Source organism: Micropterus salmoides, unplaced genomic scaffold (assembly GCF_014851395.1).
Source record: "Micropterus salmoides isolate LMB-PRFRI ecotype aquatic unplaced genomic scaffold, ASM1485139v1 Ms_hic_scaffold_3, whole genome shotgun sequence".
In the NCBI taxonomy this organism is placed as follows: domain Eukaryota; kingdom Metazoa; phylum Chordata; class Actinopteri; order Centrarchiformes; family Centrarchidae; genus Micropterus; species Micropterus salmoides.
This window is the reverse complement of record NW_024042261.1, coordinates 546,486-557,623: the sequence shown is the minus strand read 5'-3', so window position 1 is coordinate 557,623 and position 11,138 is coordinate 546,486. Positions and strand designations below refer to the sequence as shown.

The 11,138-nt window shown below is 39.7% G+C and overlaps 1 protein-coding gene across 1 annotated transcript in view; it reads right to left on the bottom strand.

Annotated features, from left to right (window-relative positions):
- Positions 1–83: 83 nt before the first annotated feature.
- LOC119882406 (transmembrane channel-like protein 3) overlaps positions 84–11,138 on the bottom strand; it is a 41,993-nt gene continuing 30,938 nt past the window's right edge. Inside the window, exons 14-22 of the mRNA XM_038692428.1 lie at positions 10,938–11,066; positions 9,252–9,319; positions 8,772–8,900; positions 5,950–6,060; positions 4,351–4,476; positions 4,189–4,267; positions 3,597–3,639; positions 3,232–3,505; positions 84–1,691 (exon numbers count right to left, since the gene is read on the bottom strand). Coding sequence (XP_038548356.1) covers positions 692–1,691; positions 3,232–3,505; positions 3,597–3,639; positions 4,189–4,267; positions 4,351–4,476; positions 5,950–6,060; positions 8,772–8,900; positions 9,252–9,319; positions 10,938–11,066 — 1,959 coding nt within the window. The 3' untranslated portion in view covers positions 84–691. The remainder of the gene's footprint in view (positions 1,692–3,231; positions 3,506–3,596; positions 3,640–4,188; positions 4,268–4,350; positions 4,477–5,949; positions 6,061–8,771; positions 8,901–9,251; positions 9,320–10,937; positions 11,067–11,138) is intronic.

Here is an 11,138-nt window from a genome sequence, read left to right as displayed (position 1 = left end):
ATGGCTGGTATTACACAAGTAGAGTTAAAGTAGTGTGTTTTATTTTTTTACACATTGCTACAATATCCCATTTAATTATCTGACATAGCTGTTTCAAATTGATATGTACAGAAGAAAGAAATCGCATTTATAATAATATGCTCTCTTTCAATGCATTGTGTTAAAGAGGTCATATTATGCCTTTTGGCTTTTCCCTTTCCTATTCTGTGCATGTAATAGGTTTATAAAGTAAGAAAAAGCCCAAAGTCTAGCCAAAGAGAGCTACCATCTCCCACAGAAAACACTGCTCCTAAACTGCCTAAAAACAGTAAGTCCAGCCTTTAGTTCCATAACCTATCTGCATCACTATGTAACACGCTTCACAATGCTCGCCTTGCACCTGGCTAGTAGTCCTTAACTAGGTACTGCGCATGTGCAACTCCCATCAAAGATCAGCAAAAGTGAAATGTTTCACTCAGTAGCTAAAACGGACCATTCAACACAGGGTGAAAGGAGGTGTTGCAGGAATGTGTTGTATGACAAAAATATGGTGTTTTTTGAAAATTAAACCATGCAAACCTATTCTGGTACAACTGCTAAATAAAATGATGAATAATATGACCACTTTAACACCTGGTAGCATATACAGCCTATCTATGATATTTTGAGAAATTCAGAATACGTAACAGATAAGATAATTTTAGTAAAGATGTCATACATTGGAGCAGACCAGGTCATTTGACTCATTGACATTTAAATCAAAACTGGTTTTGGATGTTTTGGCCAGCTTTCCACGCCTGGCATCACACTTGAGATAGCGCTCCTTGTTGTGGATGACTTGAATGTACTGGTCAGTGCTGCTGTTCTGCTGGTCACTGCTGGAGGCCACGGAGGCGGAGTCTGACTCGGTCAGAGGGGTCTCCAGCTTTGGTCTCGCCTTGGGCTTCACATGAGACTCCATGTGCCTGGTCCTGGCTGGGGACTGACAGTGTCTTCCTGGGGAATGAATGTGACGCCTGGTTCGCACAAGAAGAGGGTCTGCTCCTTTCACATTGGCCTGGGACCGGGACTGTGACTCTAAATCTCCCCAGTCTATTTCTACTTCACCATCCTCCTCTTCATTATCTTCTTGCACTCCATATCTTCCTCGAGCAGTGTGGCTGTCTTTAGCCATGGACGCATGGCTCTCTACGCGGTCACCGATGTAGAAGTGTGCTAGGTGGTGGAGGTCAGAGAGGGAACAGGGCCGATGAGCCTTCCCCAATGACATCCTTCTCCTGCCTTTTCCCTGGTCCTCCTCCTCCTCCTCTTCACTCAGATGCTGCTGTGATAGGTGGGACAGTTGAGGATGTGGTTGGTGGTGAGTGGTGCGGGGTGTGTAGCGTTTGATGTTGCGTGGGTACAGCTCCAGGATCTCTGCAGGCTCCTCCATGAGGTAATGGCGTGGGATCCGTGTGGCTGAGCGCACCAGCTTCTTCCTTGGCTCGTGCTCATTCACAATTAAATAGCGGGTGGTATGACCACGCCGTCCACCATAACTCTGTGCAGTGACGATCCCAGTAGCCTCGACAGGACGTATGGAGCGTATGGTCTTCCTGTACAGGGGGTCAGAGTGGATGTTGTCAGAATAGTGAGCTGGGGGATTGTACGCCATGTGGTGGTAGGACTTGGACCTGCAGGCCCCACTAGGGCCACCAAGAAATTGTGGGGGCCTGTTATGAGAAAGGACAACACATAAGAATCAGCATATTGATAATAATTATGCAATATTAGCGTTAGTATGTTATTGCATAATGCTTTCAAAAAGCATGGACTGATTTGAAATGTCTGCACTGCACTGCCACATGATCGTGTCATTATTTTGACAAAATTAAAGGAGGCATGATGCTCACTGTGATGGCTACTTAAACAGATTTCAAAGACTATTAAAAGTCCTGAAATTAATGAAAACCAATGGCTACATGGAAGCTTGAAAAGCATGTCAAAAAACCTAAAACTTTACTCTGATGCTTAGCAGTGATATAATATATATGCTATTTGAACAAAAATGGTCTTAAACACGCAAAAATGCAGGTATGGTCTTTTAAAGCCAGTATTCAGCAGGTTTGGATTCTACCCTTATCATGCCAAAACATAACTTACAAGTATACAGTGCTTCCCACAGAATATTAGTCATGGAAAAGAAACTGAGACAGCATTTAGAAAACTGTCCACTGGTTAATGCTAAAGTAAGTACAAATTAGGGCTGAACAATTCATTTTTCATCAAAACTCACAGGAGCCACAATTTTTAATATAACTTTAAAGTAAACAATGGATCAAAATTAAAACTGTTTTTTTACTAACTGATGTTAAAGTATAAAGCCATACATTCCTTTTTCCAATCCATTTTAACAAGCAACTGCATTATTTTAAATGCATGAACAAGATATGTCTATGTACATATGTATCTTCTTTAATAATGTAGACCATGCTAGGGCTGACCCCAAATAGTCGAAGATTCGATGTTTTGATTCTCACAGTCAAAGCTTCACAGCGAAACAAGGATCTTGTCATTTTGGCGATATGGGTTGCTCAGCGTCTGATATTACATAGACCTACCTGTTTTCTTCCAATAAATTAATATACATATACCACACAAAGAATATTTTTTTGTTTTAAAATAGTACTTGAAATAGAACCGCAAGCAGTTGTCGGCCGCACAGCATGCACACAAAACTCTTTCACAAGACTGGCGAATGGCAGGAGAGCAGAGAGAAAATGTTCAATAATAAGACTCAGTTTAGCTGGAAATGTACATGAGATAGGATGAATAATCTCCCCATTAAGAAAGACGCTGTCCGCATTTACGCACCAGGTACAGCAGCATTATGTCATTGATTATTTGAATCTCCCGACACTCTGACAGGATTGGTCAACTGACAGCAGCCTCTCTGATCATGATCATTTACACATGATCCATCAGTGGAGCCACAGACTTGTTAAGAGGAGCCGAGCTCCCCCGTAGTTTGCACCCGGTCTACAATCTCGACCACTGGATTCTCGCAACAGGAAATAACATTACCTTTTTACCCATGGATTTGTTTTTCTGCTGCCGAAATGTTTCTCAGTGTTGGTGAAACACCAGTTAATTTGCAATATTTTTTATAAATGACACCGATACTGAATTGTTCAGCCCCAGCACTGATACTGATGCAAACAGACAACATGTATACTTTTTGCCCTATATCTATCATGTCAGTGTGTCTGAGACCTGTTAGGTCCATGCTCCAGCCTGGGTTTGGGTAGTATGGTTACTGTTGGACTTCTGACAGATCCAGCCATCCTTCCTCTGTTCAGTTCCGAGCGAGAAGCTGATTGGGCGATGGTGCGGATGCTGGTTCCGCGGCGAACAGGAGACTGAAAGTTTGTGACGCTACCATTCCGCCGGGGAGATGGAGTGTGGATGGAGGCCTCCTGGCTCGTGATATCGCTGTCCTGCTGATCTGGCTTTTTGTCCACTGCAGCCTCTGGAGCCTGCAGTCTCGCTAAGGTTGGGTTAAATGTCACAGGGTGAGGGTCACGACACTAGATATAATGAAAAACACAGAGGAGACCTGAAAAAAAAAACAGAGATACCTGCAGCTATCTGGAAGACTTTCTTCTTATCCTCAGTCCGCTCCTAAAGAGATTAAAGGACAATTCCACTTTTAGACAGACTGAGACCGTCACATATCATAATGTTCAGTGTGGAATGGATCGAAGGTTAGTAAGATTAGTTTTTATTATTATGTTAGAATTGTTTGCTTAAAATGAAAAAATGAAAATGATTATTCAGTTGCAATTGTTGCTGAATAATGTTCTGTCAATTGACTAATCAAATAATTTTGATTAATTTTGAAACAGTGTCGCCATAGTTAGTTTGATAGGTGGTCCACCAAAGAGCACTGATTTATTTTTTAACTGTAAAATGTTCGTTCAGTACAAACCCTGGGCATCATTTTTTAATGACTGAATTCAAGGTATCCTTCAAAATAAAAATCAGATTTTGTGTTTATGTTAAAAAAAAATAAGATATTTGTAACCATCCAGTATAGTTTTGCCTAGTGTTTTGCATCCACAAAGATCTCTAAATACTCAAGGTTTGTCAATTAACATTTTGAAGTTACATAATTTAATTCAGTCCTAGAAACTATACAAATTGAAAATAAATATTGCTTCAGAAACGCACAGTCTGGAGCTGCATCCTCAGCTGGTTGTTCGTGAATTTGAGGGATCTGGCAATGGCCTGGAGATAGTATATCAGCATGCTGAAACACACAGGGACACAAGTCAAGAAGGCATGTTATATGAGTGTGTGTGTGTGTGTGCGTGTGCGTGTGTGCAGTCTTACAACAGCAGAAGCAGTGCAGGCAGCACGACGACAGGGCTGGTAATGTAACTCATCACTTTACTGAACCACAGGGGGAAGTCACTGGCCACTGTCTCAGAGATGATGTCATAAATCTTCTCTTGGCCACTGAAAAACACATTTAATCAGAAACAAAATAAACACAACCACACCTAGGGGTGCAGGTAGCTGCTCCTCCTTCAAATTTGGTGACTGCCAATTATTGCACAGCAGTATCCAGCAGGGACTGAACTTTTGTTCCTGGACATCCCTGTCATCTGCAGCCCCCTTACTACCAACTTGTGGACATAACCCAGACTGCCAAACAAAAACACATTTAGCCTACATCCACATCCAAGCTGAGAGACAGCATCAACTAAAGGCAGCTACATTGTAACTTACTGTAAGTAAGAAACACCTTTTCTAAACTGTAGTCCAGACCCTTCCATTGATAGAATATGTATGTTACAGTGATTCATACTATGTCTTTGTGTATAAAAAAACCAGAGACCTCCTGGTCTCTGCATGCTTGTTTTGTCTGTCCTCATTTGCTAGGCTTTCTGTGTGTGTTGTGTCACTTTAATCTCATAGTACTGTCTTGATGGTTTTAATTATGTCTCCTTTTGATGTAATGTGATTTTATTTTGTAATCTAACTACCTGCACAATTTATCTACTTAACATGGATTTGTTTTGGGTTCATTGCTTGCATTGTGCTTTTCCTGCTCTCCACATTGCTTGCCTAAGTCCTTTTAGCTTTTTGTCCTGTTCAGCTGCTTTATGTTTTGCCTGCTTTCTCTTGTTATGAACTACACGTTGTCTGTTTTATTGTTTGTTTAAATATGCATTTTGGCTAACCCAGGCACATTTAAAGTGATGTTTAATGTCAATGTGCAGTATCCCTTTAAAATGTAATACAAATAAAATAACATAAAAATGATGAATGTTATAAGTGGTTACATGGGCTAATCTTAATGGAATGTTCTGAACATTTGAATATACTCTAATTTGCTGTCTTAGTAAAATGACAGGATCCATATCAGTTTCTCTTGGGTTTCTTAGCACAAAGGCTTAAAGCAGGGAGAATAAGCTCCATCATCATCCAAATGGGTTTTATAAACACCTTATAAACCTGTAGATTAACCAACAAGCTAGTCAACAATGTCCAATATGTCTGAGTTCAGTTAGGACACTTACCTCTGGCAACCACACAAGGACAGGACATTTTGGATGCTGTGTGCAATTTGAGACAAAGTGTAAAAGTGTTGGAAGGTTTTGATTTTTGATGAAGCCCTACAAGCAGGTTTGTCTGGAGTGCTTGTGCCAAGCTAGGTTAAATAAAACCTGTTTGGCTGTGATATACTGACGGGCTACAGGAAGAGTGTTCATATGGCTAACCACACCTGTCCTCAAGAGAATAAAGACAAGACTAGAAATGGGTGTGTATTTCTGAAAGTCTGCAGCTGCAGGGGTCAAAAACAATCTCACCTGTCATCGTAGTAAATAAATGGATATTGGACAACAACAGATGGAATTGATATAATTCTGGCCAAAGTGTTGCTTTAAACAACAAAAAAATGTATGCCATCTAAACAGCGTTTACCTGAATGGTCCACAGTGCTGCGACGGTCTGTATCTCACTATGGCAAAGATGGTGGGCAGCATACACAGAAACAGCATGAAAAGCAGCATAGCAAGGTAGAAATTGTTTGATCTAAAAAAAAGCAATGCAAACAGAACATGGGTGTGTTAAAATGAACACAGTAAGAGCAATCTGCATGTTGAAAATTTTGATTACTGTCAACATGTTTGTCCCATTCATCTACTTCAAATAAGCTCCGCTGTATATAAGAACATGGAGCATTTGTCTTATCTCCTATCTAAATTTGTCTTCACTGACCTCCATAGCATTGTACCACTATGTATAGTGATGTAAGACTAAAACATGTCTCAAACCACGAAAACCTGGAATCCAGTGTGCATAACCACATAAGTTACACAGGTATTCGTGCTGCTGAAGTCCCATTCAGAGCTATTCAAGCATCCCAGTGAAATGAGTTTAATTCTTAATAAGAAAAGGTTGAGGAAGAGCAGGTTTAAAAAGAACAAAACATCTTGGTGAATAGTTTTTTACAGACACTGTTCCTCAACACCCAGGCTACTGCGTTCTGTTCATTAGGTGGAAACCCAATATGGCCACTGTTTTTCTTAATTAACATCCTGTAGAAAGACAGCTGAAATCGTATGTCTTTATGTGACTTTACCTCCACTGTACATAAAATAGAATGGACTTATGTTTTTGAAAAACCTGCTCCTGTATGAGTATGAATTAAAGTCGGGGTGTGCAATTTTAATCCAGTGAATATCTCCTCACAGTCCTGAAAATAAATCCAGCGTTTGTCTTCATTCTGTAAATGGGAAACTTACAAAGTGACCCTCACCTCACCCACAACATTATTCTTTGTTGTTGTTCTCTCTATATCATGTTATTTGTCAAGGTACTGGATTTCTCCAGAATCAATCCACCTTCAACTAGGATTACATTCATGAAATTCAAATATAGTTTTAAATGTATACAGCAAATCCTTTGCGTGGCCAGGTGCAGACAATTGCCTCCAGAAGAGACAGAACTCAACCATTTTTAAACCAAAACAACTAAGCTGATAACAACATATCCTGTTCAGCAGCTTCAGCAAGAAAGAGGACTCCACAGTGCACTGGTATTTTATCACTTACAATTTTTTTATTTCAATGATATATAAATCTGACAATGACAAATCTCATGGTCAACAATGGATGAAATGACGTGTAATGTGGAAGGGGTCACTGGTAGTGTTCAGCACTAGGCTCACTGTATCCAGTCTTTATGCTAAACACTCCCTTACTTCAGCTCCGTGCCTGATTTTGAGAGATATACATTTTTGCTTTGCATGTTAAACGTTTTCTAATTACATTTCCATTGCCACCTGGCAAACAATTCTCTCATTAGTTAGTTGCTACTTTTTCTTTTTTGAGGCCAGGAACTACTTCAGTGATGTTTGAAAAATCCATACCATCACCAACAGAAATATTGACAGTATTAAATATATTCAAGTGTCTCAGCACTCCATAATTATGAGAAATCGGCGTAAAAAAGCCTTCTTTAAAACTTGTCAATATCAATCAATTTAATGTCTAACATGAAATCTTCTCTCAGCTCGCTGACTGCCTGAGTGTGGGTGTGTGTGTGTGTGTGTGTGTGTGGCTGCCTGGATTTTTCCACCACATCTGGCATTGACTGATAAGGACCAAAAGAAGCAATGGCAGCTTTGTTACATAAATCAGTGTGGGCTGACCGCCTTAGGCCTGTGTATGTGTGTGAGTATATGTAGGAAGATGCATACATACTGTAGAACTACACAGTGATGTGTCACCGTCACAGCGGAGCTGGAAAATGAAAAGCTAGAAAACCATGATAATGTGTAAAAAGAGAGTTTCATCTTCATTAAAGGCAGGATCACATGCACACACTGTGCAGAGCTGAGTGACTAGGGATAGAGTATGTGACCCAGAGAAAATATATAGATTTAAAATGATGTGTCCTTTTGTTCTGAGAGTGTGTGTGAGATGTTAGTATATATAATCTGCTGTGCATGTGTGTAAGATTAGGCCTGACTTTGCTCTTTCCCTTTAAAGCTATTAGAATTATATTATGTACCACAAATTATCAAAGCCACTGTTGGGAAAAATAAAATATAGAAAGTGCTATTTTGAGAAGAATAGTTATAATGTTATGAGCATTAAGTGATAGTGTTACAAGTATAATTTCAATACCCACAAATCTGTGATAAGAAGTTGCTTATTGGTGAAACCTATAGCTTTAGGTCATTCACATCCCTCATTTGATACGAAAGCTGACAGACTGCTTTCCACAGTTTACTGTGCATCCCGTAATATTACAGTTATATTATAGTTTTATTCTCAAAATATTACAGTAACTCCTACAAAAACTTGGATTTAGTGCCATTAGCAAACCACATGTTTAGATAGTTTTGTACATGTTAATTACTACATTCATGAATTTTCCTTTGATATATTCTGACACCTCCATCATGACATGTATTGACCCAAAAACACTGCTGATCAAGGAACAGTTCACTTTTGAACTTGACTAAATGCACTTACTTAGTTTTAATCTAGTAAACACATCAAGCAATAATGCCACAGGCATGCAGTGTGTTATATTGCTATAAATCTTCTTCTTTTTTGTAATTTTGGTTATTTAAATGCAGCAAACTTAATAAACCACCCAATTACACATAATAAGAGCTGGATCACTGTTACATTGCTAGACTTCAGTCCAGTCACCAGTAATTAGTATTATAGGGTGTGTGTGTGTGTGTGTGTGTGTGTGTGTGTGTGTGTGTGTGTGTGTGTGTGTCAGACCTGGAGGCTCGGAACACCTGCTGATGGGGAACATTGCAGGTGAGGACAGCCCAGCTCCTCAGATACATCAGACCAATAAGCTTTAACACGTTGAAGGCAGGAAGACAAGGAGAGAAAAATGCTCCCATCCTTGAGGAAAGGAAGCGAACAGTCAGTAACACACACACACAGTCACTGGGGTCTTGCCCCATATTAAAGACATTACATTCAGTGGTCTCACTTCATTATGTTCATTGCTGCAAGAAGACATTTCTGAAATGAGTTGAGGAAATACGGTTGAGCCAGCTACAGAAGTGTAACCGAGAGATTATCAAGGGCCGCAGTCCTTTAAACGGGGTCATGGAGACTGTTCAGACTATTAACTCTGAATTAGATCCTCTATTACACAAACCAGTGGCAAGGCCAAGGTGATACAGTGGAATTAATTCTCAATATTTCATTTTCTGTCAATTATGTTTTTAGACAAATCTTCAGACTTACCAGATCATTCCTTGGTTATATATCAGATGCAAAACATTCTCTGCTATTTTGAATTCTCCATATTCAGGCTGAGAAAAGACAGAAAAAGCATTACTCTGGTGTTTTGATGTTATGTCTTTTAGTTTTTCATTCATTGGATGTTAAATGAAGGTTCAATGATCTGGGGGGTTTACTGGAGGCTTATGTCAATATGATTTGCAAAGAAAATTTGTTTTACTTATTGTTACTTGACTTGGATGTTTTATGTCTTACAGTGGTGTGAAAAAATGTTTTCCCCCTTCCTGATTTCTTACTTTTTTGCATGTTTGTCAAACTGAAATGTTTCAGATCATCACACTACCACCACCATATTTTACTGTTGGTATGAAGTTCCATTTCTGAAATGCTGTGCTACTATTACGCCAGATGTAATGGTAAAGTTAAACTTTTGTCTTGTGAGTCTACAAAGTATTTTCACAAAAATCTTGGGGATCATCAAGATCTTTTCTGGCAAAACTGAGATGAGCCTTTATGTTCTTTTTGCTCAGCTGTGGTTTTCGTCTTGGAACTCTGCCATGCAGGCCATTTTTGTCCAGTGTCTGGTGGTGGAGTCATGAACACTGACCTTAATTGAGGCAAGTGAAGCCTGCAGTTCTTTGGATGGTGTTGTGGGTTTTTTTTGTGACCTCTTGGATGAGTTATCGCTGCCCTCTTGGGGTAATTTTGGTCGGCCACTCCTGGGAAGGTTCACCATTTGTTTTCGCCATTTGTGGATAATTGCTCTCACTGTGATTTGCTGGAGTCCCAAAGCTTTACAAATGGCTTTCTAACCTTTTCCAGACTGATAAATCCCATTTACTCTGTTTCTCATTTGTTCCTGAATTTCTTTGGATCACAGCATGATGTCTAGCTTTTGAGGATCTTTTGGTCTACCTCACTTTGTCAGGCAGGTCCTATTTAAATGATTTCTTGATTGAGAACAGGTAGGGCAGTAGGCCTGTGTGTGGCTAGAGAAATTGAACTCAGCTTTCCAAAGATGAACCACAGCTGATTTATGTTTTAACCCCCCTTAATAATAAAAACCTTCATTTAAAAACTGCATTTTATGTTTACTTGTGTAATCTTTGTCTAATATTTCAATTTGTTTGATGATCTGAAACATTTCAGTGTGACAAACATGCAAATAAGAAATCAGGGAGGGGGAAAACACTTCTTCACACCACTGTATGTGTAGAGTTTGACAATAGAAATCTGTTTTCACATTCATCTGCTCTGAGCTTATCTTAAATTTTAGTTTAACACGTGGACATACCCACAGGAAGCCAATCATGGTCTAATGTGCAAATTACGTGTGATGTGGAAACTTGAACCCCCCTCCGGAGAGTGCCGGAGTAAGTGTGAGTGAGAGTCCTTGAGCAACACTCTGAACCACTGATGAATAAGCAGGGTGACACCTTGCATGTCAGCCTCTGCTATAAGTCTATAGCCTATAGTCTATAAGGCCACAACCTACCAGCACCTCTAAGCTCACTGATTAATACGTTAATATATTAACACAATACATCTATGATGTTTTACAGCAGTTTTGTGATGGACTATTTCTTGGCCGTGAACAGTAACTTCCTAGAGTCTTCACTGGTTGCCTGGCAGCTGCTCAAAGCAACTCCTTTTACAGTTTTAAAACATAAAAACTTGTGTACAACTCACAAACTTGCTCTCTAAATCCCAGCAACAGCAGTCACTCAGGTACCGAACAACCAAACCTCTGATGAAGTCAATGAGCAGGATGCTGGCCACTGTGAAGATCATGTCAATGATGGACAGCTTCAGCATCTCCTGGAGACACACCATACACATACCCGTCAGGACATGATGTAAAATGACAAACATATACAGTTCATTTAATTA